Source organism: Seriola aureovittata, chromosome 21, assembly GCF_021018895.1.
Source record: "Seriola aureovittata isolate HTS-2021-v1 ecotype China chromosome 21, ASM2101889v1, whole genome shotgun sequence".
In the NCBI taxonomy this organism is placed as follows: Eukaryota; Metazoa; Chordata; class Actinopteri; order Carangiformes; family Carangidae; genus Seriola; species Seriola aureovittata.
In genome coordinates, this window is record NC_079384.1 from 22,418,907 (window position 1) to 22,434,156 (window position 15,250).

The 15,250-nt window shown below is 39.8% G+C and overlaps 1 protein-coding gene across 7 annotated transcripts in view; it reads left to right on the plus strand.

The window, feature by feature from the left end:
• The window catches only part of LOC130162883 (rho GTPase-activating protein 23-like), a 79,126-nt gene extending 69,827 nt beyond the window's left edge, over positions 1 to 9,299 (plus strand). For 5 of the 7 annotated variants that reach the window (XM_056366737.1, XM_056366735.1, XM_056366733.1 and 2 more), the window contains 10 exons: positions 379 to 491; positions 1,487 to 1,639; positions 1,784 to 1,862; positions 2,091 to 2,164; positions 2,285 to 2,374; positions 2,469 to 2,594; positions 2,683 to 2,727; positions 2,827 to 2,920; positions 5,479 to 5,510; positions 5,610 to 9,299. In XM_056366737.1, coding sequence (XP_056222712.1) covers positions 379 to 491; positions 1,487 to 1,639; positions 1,784 to 1,862; positions 2,091 to 2,164; positions 2,285 to 2,374; positions 2,469 to 2,594; positions 2,683 to 2,727; positions 2,827 to 2,920; positions 5,479 to 5,510; positions 5,610 to 6,611 — 1,808 coding nt within the window. In that variant the 3' untranslated portion in view covers positions 6,612 to 9,299. Of the gene's footprint in view, positions 1 to 378; positions 492 to 1,486; positions 1,640 to 1,783; positions 1,863 to 2,090; positions 2,165 to 2,284; positions 2,375 to 2,468; positions 2,595 to 2,682; positions 2,728 to 2,826; positions 2,921 to 4,189; positions 4,208 to 5,040; positions 5,066 to 5,478; positions 5,511 to 5,609 lie in introns of all 7 variants that reach the window. The other 2 variants (XM_056366738.1, XM_056366739.1) reach the window with 2 other exon arrangements.
• The last annotated feature ends 5,951 nt before the right edge of the window (positions 9,300 to 15,250 follow it).

The following is a 15,250-nucleotide window of genomic DNA, read 5'->3' on the forward strand; positions in this document are numbered from 1 at the left end:
TGTGTTCTTATATGAAATAAAACAGTCCTTGTTACATCATGGAAGGTTTTATTTTTGTGATCCCTGAGGATGAATTTTATTTGTTTTAAGAATACCCTGATTTCACTGTCACCATGAGCTCACAATTTTCATTTGTCTAATAGTCTGGTGTACTATTCACATTGTGAACAGTAAACCTTTAATTTCAGGGAATAGAGGATGAATGATTTTCTTGTGGTCACAATGTCTTCTTTGCTTTATCATTAAAATTTGTGAAGCAAAACAAATATTCACCCTCAGCCACGTTAGGAGCAGTTACTTAGTCCATACTATTTTTCCACATGGATATCAATATTAAATTTAAATGTGTCTAAATTCTGTGTGTGTGTGTGTACTCAGATGATAACAAGGCACTGTGGGGAATCAACATCATGAAGAAAGCCAAGAAGACAGGCAGTCCGAAGGCTTTTGGTGTGCGACTGGAGGATTGTCAGCCTGCTATCAACCATAAAGTAAACCAGTAGTGTTTAATGAGACCAGAAATGGACAACTGCGCCTACAACATGATTCATAGCACATGATTTAGTAACATAAATGACATTAAAACCATAACATGAATTCTACTTTGTCTGAATAACTAACTGTAGATAAAATGATAAGTCTAACAACGTAGTTGATAGGGTTCAAAGTTTCCTCTTCGTTTTCCATATTCATTCTTTCGAATTATACTGTGTTTTGCACCAAGACATACTTGGAATAAGCTGCGCTATTTGTATTTTCTCTTATTTGTTATTAATACAAGTGTTGTGAAAAACTGAAATTCAATTAATTAATGTGAGTTTTCTCATCAGTTTAAATTTCAGTTTTTGGCCAGTCCATAATTTACATACAACGGTCCTCATGATTGATTTAGAACATGGCCTGCTATGCTAATGTAATCATAGTAACAGAGAAATGCCACATCCTATCTCCAGCACTATAGGCAAAACACACATGCGAGATTGCTATCAATCTTCTAAGTAAACTTTGAAAAAAAAGCATATGTCTGTTTCCCAAAATGTTGAATGTTCCTTCTAAAGGATAGCCAAATTTGACCATTCTCACATCTCAATCTGACATTTCACATTAATCTTACCCCAACAGTATATTGTCATTTGATGAAGACAAATTAATTTGAAAAACATTATTTTGTAATGAAATTCAACCAAGTTTGACAAAAGGCAGATAGAAATGAAAACTGCTGTTTAGTGTTATTATCTAAATATGATCTGATGTACGGTGTGGACATTTAGATGCTATTAAACACCTTGGGGCTGTTTAGTCAATTAGATTCATCAGACTGATGTTTCTGTAGGCTGGCTGAAAGTAGTAAAGGAACAAAACAGTCAAACCTCTGACCTCTGATCTTTATTGTCTCCTTCATATCTCCATCCTTAAATTCTCTTTGTGTCCCTTTCTTCCTGCTTATCAACCACACCTCTGGCCTTGTTTTACCCTCTCTCCACAGTTTGTCCCACTGATAGTGGAGATGTGCTGTGGCGTGGTGGAGACGACAGGTCTGGAGTACACCGGTATCTACCGGGTACCTGGGAATAACGCCATGGTGTCCAACCTTCAGGAGCATCTCAACAAAGGCATGGACATCAACACTGCTGAAGAGGTGCAGAGGACTTGTTAAATAAACGGAAATGTGTTTGACTTAATTACCCAGTTCCTAAAACAATGAATTGTCTTGTATGTCTTAACTTCAGTTATAACTGACAAAGGCTGTAGTTTTAAACATCCCCCCCGTCTGTCCCCGCAGAGATGGCAGGACCTGAATGTAATCAGCAGCCTGCTTAAATCATTCTTCCGAAAACTGCCTGAGCCTCTGTTTACTGATGGTGAGGCCAGTTGTTGGTTTGTTGTATAGTGTTGCATTATCATAATAAATATGTATAGTGTATGATATAAAAAATAGTGGTCACTGGATTATTTCCTAATTTTGGATACAAAGAAAAAGCTTTCTTTTTCTTCAAAAAGCAGATGTCAGCTAAAGATGTTGCATGTTGTTTACATGCAGAAACTGTACTTAATGCTAAATTAATCACATGCACATTCTCTGCCAACAGACAAGTACAATGATTTCATTGATGCCAACCGGATAGAAGATGCAGAGGACAGACTGAAGACGATGAAGAAACTGGTACATGTCAAACGGGCAGCAGAATACAGAGCAATGAATATGTTGGTCCTGGATTCTCTCTATTTCAGTTTGAAATCTTCTTTGCTCCATCCATTTCTTGCTTCTTTCTTCATTATCCAGATCCATGACCTCCCAGATCACTATTACCACACCCTCAAGTTCCTGGTGGGCCATCTCAAAAGGGTGGCAGATCACTCTGAAAAGAATAAGGTAACCTAACCCTCTCTAATTAGCAGTTTGGTTTTTGAATTCAAACACAATTGTGGACAGACATGAAATCATTTTGATACTACTGTATTTTCAGATGGAGCCAAGAAACTTAGCTCTGGTGTTTGGTCCCACTTTGGTGAGGACGTCAGAGGACAACATGACTGACATGGTCACTCACATGCCTGACCGCTACAAAATTGTGGAGACTCTTATCCTGCATGTAAGAACCAGCATCTTTTAGTGCAAGAAATTCCAGGCATGTATTTTGTATTGACAGTATGTAATACTGTGTTTTGTTGCTTCAACAGTATGACTGGTTCTTCAGTAATGGAGAGCTTGATAAGGAAGAGAAGGTATGTTATTTTGGCATATCATGACTACAATTTTTACAATTGTTTGAACTCAGATATCCTCATCTGTCTGTGTGTGTGTGTGTGTGTGTTATTATGAAGGCTCCAGAGGATAAGCGGGACATGCAGCCTGTGCCCAACATTGACCATCTGCTGTCCAACATCGGCAGGCCGGGCATGCCAGGAGAGGCATCAGGTGAGGAGGACTCATAATCCAACATTGGAGTCAATCATGTTCAGCATGAGGGGTGCTGTTTATCAATCTCATTAACTGATTGCAAGTTCAGGAACAAGACTAGGTCAAAACTTAGTATATGGCTGGTTAAATTCACCAGCTGGTTTCATTCTGGTCATCTCTCTGTGGCCAGTCTCTCGCTGTTTGCCTTGTTCTATTATGCTGTTTCTGCCCTATTTTAAGTAGCTCGTTGTTATGTATCTCCTTTTCAAGAGTTCAAGAGGTTTATATTTTGAGCACAGAAATTGAAAGTCAACTAACAACAGGTGAAACAGCTCAAATCCCCAGTTGAGCTGCCTTCCCTCTGCCTCCAGGAGGGGGAGTAAGCCCAAGCTGGTTAGACACTGAATGGCCACTGAAATGTTTTGCTTGCAGTCATCAGCTAACTGGCTCAGTCTGTGTTAAGCATAGACCTAGTCGGCTGATAGCCATTGCTCTCCTCTCTGCCATTAAAGACGTGTAGCTAAAATGCATTGCGCATGCATTTAAGGTAGAATCACACAAATAATAAGAGGAGACATGAATCGAAGTTGGTTATGTATTATTTCAACTGTCTGAACAACTAATTGTTAAAAGATGCAGATTGACCAGTCACAAAATAATTACATTCCTGAATGATCTGAGGGACAATTTAGAAACTTCCCACACAACATTCCCATTCCATTCCAGTGTTACATTCTTATACAAGGGAAATATATCACATCCACAGCTAGTAGCAGGCTAAATCAAATTTAGTTTAAAAAGCCAACAGCTGATGGTGACTAGTGTTGCAGTAAGTGAGACAATGAGAGTAAGACAGAGAATTAGAGTAAAACAGTAGAAGTTTTTCGACAAACTTCTAAGGAAATCAGAAACAGAGGGAATGATTCAAAATAAATGACTCTCTCCACAACATTCTGGCAAGTACAGAGAGGCAGCTACTGCTGCAGCAAATGTCTCGATCCTTTGTTCCCACTGCCATCAGGCTGTATAACACCTCAGCCAAAGGAAGTGGACTAATTTAATTATTATTGTTTATTATTTATTATTAGCTATTATTATTACTACTAATGAGTTACTGGACACATGGATTTCCCTTAGGGGATAAATAAAGTTTATCTAAGTCAATAGTCCTATAGATCTATCTATCTATCTAAAAAGATAGAAAGGACAGATTACACGCCATTACATTGTAAGGTGCAATCCACAGTCCTGATGCAGTGCTTTTGTTTTTGAAATTGTTGTGTGCAGCTCCCATTGATGAAAGAGGTTGGTTAAATGTTTACCACTAAGACCTTCCTTTGTTGTAGTTGGACTAATCTGAAACTGCTGTTTACCAGGTGACAGGAAATAAGGGTTTGTGTCAAACTAACCTTTGCAAATAGTGTGAATCTTAGTAAAACTAGCAGAATTCGCAATTCTCCCATTACTTGTGTGATCCTGTCATGAATCAACATGTAGTGAGCAGAGAGATAAGCGGCTGATTGGGCCTCCTTTCAGGTCCTTGTAGTAAAAAATTAACACAATCACCTCTGTACATTGAATGAACCTGAAACAACCCAGACTTTCCGAATGGACTTTACTGGAAAATATTATCTTAAGCACATGTATCTCTTATGCATGCTATATTTCAAGTTAGAGTAAATAAACAATACCAGTGATAGCCATGTGCAACTTATGGATACTATTTGATGCACACTGACCTTTTTAAAGAGAAAGCGGAAAACCTACAAGAATGTCTGGGTATTATGGGAAAGGTTCTTTCTGTTTCTGTAGGCCACATGTATGACCTGACTTGAAAGCATTTCTTGATAATTCATATTTATCTTAAACATAGGAAACAGTCTGTATTACAGCTCAGGGAAAAGAGCCTGGCATGAAGATAACTAATGCTAATTAAAACCCTTAATCCTTAACTAAACCCTAACTTACTCGCTAACTTTCACATTCTGTATTTCTAATGCTACAAGAAACTCAGCGTCTCTCCATCCCGGTAGATCTCTGTACTATTTTCCCAGCTGTTATGTTTCTGACTGTGAATACTCATGACTTTTTCTCAATTTATCTTTCTTTCTGGACCTTTCTGCACTTATTTCCTCTAGTTGAGACAGTGGATCAGCCTCTTCGGTAGGAACAGGTCTTCTTGTTTTTGTTATTTGGTGCTTCTATTGACTTTTTATTTTTTTAATTTATTTATTTTTTAAAATATTGTTATATATTGGATTCTATTGGATTGGATTAAGCCATTCATTTTCTTTCCATCAGTCTTAGTTTTCACCAGTGACCATAACCCTGCTGCCTTGCTAATGTTACAGGCAAATTCTAGCATTTTTTGCTACTGAAAGTGTATAAAACAGTTGCAGTTGTTTTCCTGATTTTAAAGACAATTCCTCAGATAATGGCTAGAGTTCTCCTGGAAGGTTGCAGTACTGGTAGTGTGTGCTGTGATTAGCTAGATATCATACCTTTGTATCACTCCTAACACCACCCCTTGTTCAAGATGGCATGGTTGTAATTCACATCATATTCTTTTCCAATAGATTCAACCACCAGTGATTCACTTAAATCAAAGGTAAGGTCACTTATACTTTAAATCTGGGAATATAATCACGGATTATGAAACATAAGTGTATAGAGTTACCATTATTTGACTGGGATTTCAACCTTTCAGCTTTCTTCAGGCTGCAAGAAAGACCTGAATGCCAGGGACTTCCTACCCAAGTCCATCATCTCTGCTGTGACCCGCAAACGTAAAAAATGCCTTAGTACCCTCTTGCCGGGCAGCAGCGCTGACGAGGACTCCGAGCATGAGCCAGTCAAGGCCAGCAACTATGGGGCAGGAGAAGGAGGGGGAGAAGAAGAGGTAGAGTATAGAGGGGAGGAAGAGGAAGTCAAAGGAGAAAATATTATCCCAAAAAAAGAAAAATGGGATGAAAAGGGAAATAGGTTGAAAGATGGAGAGACCACAGAGGGAAGTGATTCATTGGTCGGAGGAGAGGAGGCTGTAAATGATGAAGGGAAGGGAGCAAACAATGGCACAAAAAAGGAGAGCAGGCAGAGAGTGACCTCGCCAGGAACTCCACTGCAGCTTCGCCCAAACAATTTTCTCTACTCACACCATCAAATCCATGCCACATACCCAAGACCCGCACCTGTGATTAATCCTCTTTCCCACTTGAGGCCTGACAATCTAGCAAGAGGAAGCCCCTCTGTCCCTTTCTGGATCTCCCCCACCAGGCTTCCCAGCTTCGATCAGGCCTTCAGATTAAACGGGACCCAGCAGCCAGACCTGAACCAACCTGTACCAGTACGCTACAGGAAGACCAGAGGTGGGAGGACAAGGGCTATGTCCATGAATCTGGACCTTGAGCTAGGCAGGAAGGAGGACAGAATCAGAGGGGGAAGAGTAGAGAGGGTGGAAGTGATCAGAGTCATTGAGCCAGCACCAGGTCAGCATGGGTGTGTTGGGGTTTCTCAGGGATCAATTGTAGGCCCTAACTCAATTCAGCAAATAGATCCCCTCCCTTGTCTTGTCCAAAGGGCTCCCCCTTTCTCCTCCTCTTCCTCAGGATGGATAGACCAAAGCTCCCCAGGATCTTCTACTGTGAGGAGATCAACCCTGGACCCGCGGGATAAGATGCGTGTGTGGCGTCGTCATACAGTGGTAGTTTAACCTGACTGCTTCATCTACTAATGCAGTACTTGCCGTTTACTCACTAACACTGGATCACCTGTGTCACTGTTTCTAAAGCCAAGTGTCCATCATGTTATTTGGGGGATCTCAGTTGTCTAAAGACTCTTTCCTCATGGATTTTTATTTACAGTACAGTTGGAGATGTGATCCCTCTGTAAAGGAATTCTTTGACCGTGTCTTTCTGAAAAGAAACATTCTGCTGTTCAATTGCATTTGAATTTATAAATTTTTAATCCTTTACTCATGACGTCAAAACTCAAACAACATACATAAAGTCCTTCTTTATACTGCAAGTGTTGCTGGAGTTTTGACCTCAGACTTTTTCTTACACCTTTTTCCACTTTGGAAGTAGGTGAGTTGTGCCAGAAACCTGTACTTTGCTTCTACACTAATCCTTTACCTACAGATTGGCTGTTGATGTAATCATCCATGTCCTTATACACCGTGCAAAGAACATTAGGGTTGAATACTGGGAATTGAGATTCTGGTATTTCCTCTGGCATTCTCACCTGAAAGACCACTTTTCCAAGGACCCTAGAATTTAGAAATAAGGCACAGTCACATGAGAAAGTGGCACAGTGAAGTCCATCCTAATTCCTTACAACTAATACTAAAAGCTTGGTGGCATATTGTGTTCTCACAAGACCTAGTTGGTGAACTAACTGGCTAACCACCTGGAAACATGCCAACCATAGTCAGTCACAATAGTTCCCTGTAAAAGGTAGCATGTTAAATGACTGTTAGCTTGATAGCGACAGGACAATAGTTCACATAGTTTATAACCATCTACAGACCATTACCCCTCTGTATTGCATTTTACTAGGTTTATCAAAAAAACTACAATAGCTTCCACTATTCTGGACTTTCAAAGTGATAACTTTCAAAATGGTTTGCTATTAGTCTGTGGTGTTAAGTTTAAGTACTTTGTAATAGTCTGAAGGTAGTTTGTAGATTGAATTCACTGTGATCCACCAGCAAATTGCAACATTTCCATTCAAGTAAATGATGATAGATGATAGATTTTGCTGCAAAAGTCAAGCCATTTTAAATGGTAGTGTGTCTGTGCCTTTACGGCAGTATAACTGGTTATACTTTTCACCAAAAATGGTTTCATCACCTGCATATCAAAAGAGAGTTGTACAGTCAGTTGCAAAGCAGTGTTCAAAAGAGGGAACATAAATGCAAAAGATCATCCCCAAAAATATGTCCAAGAGCAATGCACCAGAATCCAGTAGAACAACATGCTTTAATGGCTGCATCACAGCATTTTCTGCTTCTATATATCCTCCTCAGGTCAGTTCTATGAAGATGGTCAGACATTCCTGTATAACCACTAACTCTAACTTAATACTGGAAATAGGATAATTTTGAGGAAAAAAACAAACAGAATCAAACCATGGTATGGAGGGTTGGCTTTGGTTTTCCGTTCAAAAGGTGTATTCTAATTTTTAAATCTATCTTAATTTAGGAAGTAATTCTAAAATTATTATTATTATAATTATTATTAAGTAACTTTTAAACAATCCAGTGGAAAGTTGGAGCAGTCAATGTTTTTGCAGTCAAGTCAGAGAAAAAAAGTCCTAAACATGGGGGCATATATTTCTAAAATAATTTTTGGCATGAATAAAGAGAGAAAGCAAGTCAGATTACATATTTGAATCGAACTCCAGAGTGCAGCTGCTGCTGTTCCAGCAAACCTTCACCAGCAAACAATTCAGCAAAGTCATCATCGGCCACGTTTTTCATTTCCAACCTACAATTATGCTATACATACAGAATGTTGTGGTCTTCCCCAACTAGTTTTCACTTTTTAATTATGTCATTGATGGTATCCACATGGGCAAACATCACATTGCACACTTTTCAGCCCTTTACAAGCTCTTCCCAATCTTCCAGTGGATCTACAGGGATCTTCAGTGTTCCATGGGAGCAAAACAAACTCACTCGACTCGCTCTCTGGACAATGTGACTTGGGCATCATGCCAGAGCTTTCATGGTCTAACACACAGCTTGCATGAGGTCAATGACATAAAAATATGCAAAGTGTTCAACACACGCCTGTTGTACTTTTCTGTATGTGTGTGTTTGGAGAGACAGGCCAGAGGTTACTGATGCCTGTTTTATCAAAGGAACAAAGTGTTTGAGGCAGCTATGTGAAGTCATGCCAAAATTTTTTTTTTTTTTTTCCTATTTGGGTAATTGTACATTATGAACAGTATGGAGGGAAAGTGAGCTTCAGTGTTACTCCAGCTGATACATTACATCAGTGTTATAAAGATAGCATTGCCATGGGAGCAGATGAAAGTGAGCAAATAACCTCTTGAAATCCAAGACCAGAGTCTTACTTAAGTGATATTCTTGCATTTTTCCTTTTCACATTGTCAGTGTGCTCCTTCCCAGAACTGTAGAGTCTGAAAAAACAAAATGGAGCTGAACCTAAATGTCATGCCAACCACTGTCGTCCAGCCAGACTCCATGTTGGTCTTAATCATATCTAAATTCAGTCTTCTCAGTCCTTCTCTCTAACTGTGCCCTTGTGCATGTACTTTATGTATGTGTGTGACTGTGTGGACCAATTTTTGTAACAGCTGTACAAAGCCTTGTTAAGTTAACCTGTGTATATAAATATTATACATAATATATTAAATTATTTGTTTTGGAAATGGATTTCATGTATTTATTTTTATTTAAAAAGGTATAAATGAGTTCAAAAGAGTTTCACAGTGATGTGGTACCACAGTATATGCAAAGTAGGCAGTAATGAGACCGAGCTCTTTAAGAATAATGATCTGCATTCGTTGTTCCTCTGCCAACCACATCAACTATAAAAATCAGCCTGCAAACTTATATTTACCTCCAGCTGTTGACAGAAATTCATAATTTTAAAGCGGCATTCTGCAGACTTTATACAGAAAGCTAAGTGTAAGTTCAGCCTGTAAAATCAGCTTCATGATGTCATCAGATATCAGGGTTACCTCAGCTTGGCTATGAAAAATTAGCATTCACCTGACAGAGAGTGCCTAATGAAAGACACTATCCAATTGCATAATGGAAAATGTGGGATGTAATATTCTTGGCACTTGACTCATACTAGGGACGCTGCTTTGACTTAGATCATTCTTTTCATTTCCTTCTCTTCTGGAGAATTGCTTTTTCTGACCATCTCTTTTAATTAGGTGGCTGTTTTAACCTAATTCAATGTAAAATTTGATATTAGTAATGTCAAACATATTTGATGAGGGCAGCAGCCCATCAATCTGAACTCAACAAGCCATAATGACAAAGTGAAAACAATTTTTACAAATTCATTAAAAATGAAAAAATGAAATCTCTAACAAAAGTATTCAGACCTTTTGCTGTGGCTCCAAACTGTGTTCAGGTGCTTACTGTTTGTTTTAATTATTTTGAGATGTATATAGATTAGTATTTGATTGGCACACACCTGTGTATATACAGTGGCAAGAATCTAAGTCATCTGAGTCAAAAATGTAAACAAACAGAGGGGCCCTAAACTAATATAAAACAAACAATTATATAAATTTTGTCTTTATTGAACACAGCCATTAAACATTCACATTGCTGGTGGAAAAGTTAAGTCAACCCTTGCATTTAATAACTGGTTGAACCTCTTCAGGCACCAATAACCTCAAACCAGCTCTTCCAGTAGCCATTGATCAGACCTGCTCAATGTTCAGGTGATATTTTGGACCTAAAATTGTGGACTGATGAAGATCTAAACTCTTTGAGGTGACTTCTTAATCCTTTCAGATTTATGCAAATCAACAATTCTTGAGCTCTTTTTTTTCTTCTTGTCCACATCAGCAGGCACTTCTTGTGAACAGAAAATTCTAAATGTTTTTGTTTATTATGAGCCAAACTGTCTCCAACCTGCACCTCCAATCTTGTTTCACTGATTGGACTCCAGGTTTGATAACTCCTGACTCCAGTTACCTTTTGTTGATGCCATTAGTTGAGGGGTTTACATACTTTTTCCAACCTACTCTGTGATAGTTTCAATGATATTTTCAATATGCAGAAGAACAAAACAATGATTTGTGTGATTGTGTGTAAAATAGTTTGTGTTTCTTCATAATTGTAACTTGAATGAAGATCTGACCATAATTAAGGTTCACTTTATACATAAAAAAGGTAATTCCAAAGGGTTCACTTCCTTTTTATTGCCACTGTAAAGTCCCACAATTCACTCTGTATATCAGGACAAAACCCAAGGCATGAAGTCCAAGGAACTCTCTGTTGACCTCTGTGATAAAACTGTGGTTAAGCAAAGATAAGCTCTGAGTGTTCCCAGGAGCACAGTGGCCTCAAAAACTTTGAAATGGAAGACATTTGGAACCACAAGGACTCTCTTGGCTGTCAGTCCAAACTTAGTAACCAGTAAAGAAGGGCCTTGGTCAGGGTTGTGACCAAGAACCCAAAGGTCACTGTAAAAGAGCTTCAGAAGTCCTCTGGAGAGATGGAGAATCTGATGGAAGGATGACCATCTCAGCAGAACAATCAATCTGTACTCCATGGGTATGTTAGCTGTAAAATGAGGTGTGGTCAGGCACATTGCTATCTTGAAACAGTGGAAAGTGAATACACAATTGACCAACAAAAACATGATGCTCTAGTTTAACAATCCAAAGCGCATTGTGCGAGTGCTTTTAGGGCGTGTCCATGTCACATTTGCTATTTTAATGGTGGAAAAAACAGTCTCTTCACCAGGTGCATCGTTTCAAAGGGTTGTACTTAATCTCTTAATTATCCATGGGAGTGTTTTGGGCGTCATCACAGTGCCATCTCCCATTCCCTTTACAGTTGTGACCAAAATTATTAGCCCCCCTTATGAAATTAGACAAAACTCTTGATTTCTCCATAGAAATGGCCATTAACAACACTTGTTTGTTATTTTAGAAACAAATACACTACAAAGACAAAAGTTGACAAGTAGGATATCTTATTGATACAATGAGTTGAAACAAAAAAGGGCAAAAATGAGAAATCCAAAATGATTAGCCCCCTGGCCATTAATAGTCAATAGTGTACCCTTTCTGAGCCACAACTGACAACAACCTCTTAGAGTAGTTCTTTACCATTTTGGCACAGGTCTCCTGAGGGATTTTGGCCCATTCTTCCATTGCAAATTGTTCCAGCTGGTCCAAATTGCATGGTTTTCGAGCATGGACATTGACTTTGAGCACCTTCCACAGATTCTCAATAGGATTGAGGTCTGGGCTCTGTGCGGGCCACTCCAGGACCTTGGTTTTGGTATCCTTGAGGAATTGTTGGACCAATTTCGATGTGTGCTTTGGGTCATTGTTTTGTTGGAAGACCCAGCGACGACCTAAGGATAGACTACAAGCTGATTTCTGCATATTATCCCTCAAAATGTCAAAATAATTTTCTTTTTTCATGATGCCATGCACCCGAACAAGGCTCCCTGTGCCTGAGGCTGCAAAACAGCGCCACAGCATGATGCTCCCACCACCATGTTTAACTATGGGAACTGTGTTCTTAGGGTTCAAGGCTTCTCCCTTTCTTCACCAAACATAAGCAACATCCATGTGCCCAAAAAATTCCAGTTTAGTCTCATCAGACTTCCAAAACTCATCTTTACCTTTCAAATATTCACGGGCGAACCTCAGTCTGGCTTTGATGTGCCGCTCTTTGAGTAAAGGGGTTCTTCTTGGACGATGGCCATGAAGCCCACCACGATGGAGAGCCCTCACTACTGTGCTCCTTGAAACATCAACTCCAGAAGAGGCCAGGTCAGCAACAATCATCTTGGCAGATGTCCAGGGATTCTTGCTGAAATCTGACAATTTTCCTCTCCAGAGTTTTTGGAATCTTGCACTTACGACCACGCCCAGGTTTGTTTCTTACAGAATTTGTCTCCTTGTACTTGGCAATGATGCAACGTACGGTGGTTCTAGGCACTTTGAAACGCTTGGAAATGGCAGTGTAGCCTTCCCCCTTATCATGAGCCTCCACTATCTTCTTTCTGAGCTCAAGACTGATTTCCTTTGGCATTGGCATGGTGAGCAAAAGTAGTCCCTCTCAATAATGTGTTCAAGTGCCCTGTTCCTTGGAGTCCTTTTATGCTGATTGAATGTTCAGGTGTTGTTAGGAAGCCAATTGACTGCACGGGTGTGGTTTGGAAGCTGATTGGTTAATTAGGTGTGTTTTTGAAGGCAAGAATTCACATGGGGGGAAATATTACCGACCTCCTCATCATGGGGGCTAATATTTTTGACATCCCCATTTTTCTCTATATTTGATTTAAAGCAAGCCTAAAATGTTTTTTATATAACAAAATGTACCAAAAGCTACTAAAAAGCACTGGTGAATGTTTGATTATATTGAGTTTTATCAATGCTGCAAACATTGGGAAGAATTTTAGGAAAATGTTCCATAATTCCTGGGGGGCCAATAATTTTGGTCACAACTGTAAAAGCCGGCTGCGCTTGCACCTTGGCGTATCTCTATTATAATGCTGCAGTGCTTCACACAGAGTCAGATTCTGTCAGCTCTACAGTGAATAAATCTTCAGTTTGTAATGAAACTGTGGTGGACAAATTTAGGTGATGAATAAACGCTTCTCTGCAGAGCCTCCTGAAAGAGGCTTAAACATGAAAATGTTATACAACACACAACATGTCACAAATAAGCTTTGACCTTCTGAGGCTGTATTATAATGTTCATCTGCCTTATCCCAGCATCTCAGAGAATTTTCAGCTCACTCTGCTTGTAACAGGCAGAGCCAGCCCGGTTGGTAATCCCGTTGGCCTGTCTTCCTCTTCCACCTTGGCGGACAGGGTTAAGCTATGCACACTAATTATAGGGGACTCCATTACCCGCATTGTTAAACTAGCTTCACCAGCCTGCGTTTACTGCCTACATGGGGCTAGAGCCTCTGACATTAAGGCTAATCTTAGGGTGCTGCCATCACAAAGGGAGAAACAGGGTACCCAGGCACACTCCACCACTAGCTCCCGCTACAACCACGTAGTTATTCATGTCGGCACCAATGATATATGGATAAAGCAGTCAGAGGTCACAAAATCTAGCCTGGCTAGGATGTTTGAGTTTGCCAGAAATATGAGTCAGCATCGATTAACTGTCTCTGGTCCATTACCCATGCAGGGAAGCCTACTACTGATGAGGTTTCCAGCAGGCTTCTGTCTCTGAACCGCTGACTGGCCCGTCACTGTAGAGAGCAGGGAAATAGTTTTGTAGATAACTGGCCATTCTGGGGTCTTCATCCTACCGGAAAAGGCGCTGCTGTTTTGTCCAGAAATACAGACAGGTGTTTACAGCAGTTTTGACACTAGAGACGTAGTGCCTAGCAGGTTGCAGGTGATTACAGAGCCTGCTAGGGTTATAGGCGGTTTTGGAGTCTACTAGTCTAGCTCTTCTGGCATTGTTCCCAGTAGCTTTAAGACTGAAACTGGATGTCTCATAATTTTTTTCTCCTAAATTCAGAAAAAACTGAGATGCTGGTCGTTGGCCTGACCCGACATAGACACCAGTTTGATCAAGTAACAATAACTCTTGATAACTGTGATTTCTCATAGTCGTACAGCCAAAAATCTGGCTGTTACTTTCGATTCTTCCGTCTCCTTTGATCAGCACATTAAAGATATCACCAAGTCTGCCTTTTTTCATCTACATTACATCGCTAAGATTCAGTCTTTTCTGTCTACGACTGATGCTGAAATGTTAATTCATGCGTTTGTTTCATCAAGACTTGATTATTATAACATTTTGTCTTCTGGCCTGCCTGTATTAAAAGTCTTTAAATATAGTTCAGAATGGTCCAGCTAGAATTGTTACTAAATCCAGAAAATTTTACCATATTACACCGATTTTAGCCTCCCTTCACTGGCTTCCTGTCCATATCAGATCAGACTTTAAGGTGCTTTTGATGGCATATAAGGTTCTAAATGGACTTACTCCATCACACCATACCATATATCACTGTAAAATTTCTGAAGACCACTGCATCATTCTAACCATTTGTTTTTTCCCTCAAGTACGAGTGCCCAGGCTGTGTGCCTCTCTCTCCCTTCTCCTTCATCTCTGGATCTGCAACTGCAAACCATCTACTACCCCCATGATCCTGCTGCTAAACCTGCTAAAATTTACTACAATTAATAATGATAATTATTCATGTTATTAGCTGTCATTACTATTTTTATCAGTAGAAGCACTACTATTATTTTCCTCTGTGCTCTCTCTCTCTCTCTCTCTCCCAACCCAACCGGTCGAGGCAGATGGCCACCCACCCTGAATCCGGTTCTGCTCGAGGTTTCTACCTCTTAAAAGGAAGTTTTTCCTTGCCATTGTCGCCTAGCGCTTGCTCTTGGTGGGAATTGTTGGGTCTCTGTAAATAATATTACAAAGAGAAGGTCTAGACCTTCTCTATTTGGAAAGTGCCTTGAGATAACTTATGTTGTGAATTGGCGCTATACAAATGAAAAAGATGGAGAACCAGAGCAATGGAAACACCATTTCAATCTAAGACTTGGATTTAAGTTAATGGAACCACAGACAAACAACCTGAGCTCAACAGTCAGAACTCAGAGACTACAAATGAAATGACAAGTGTAGCCACAGAG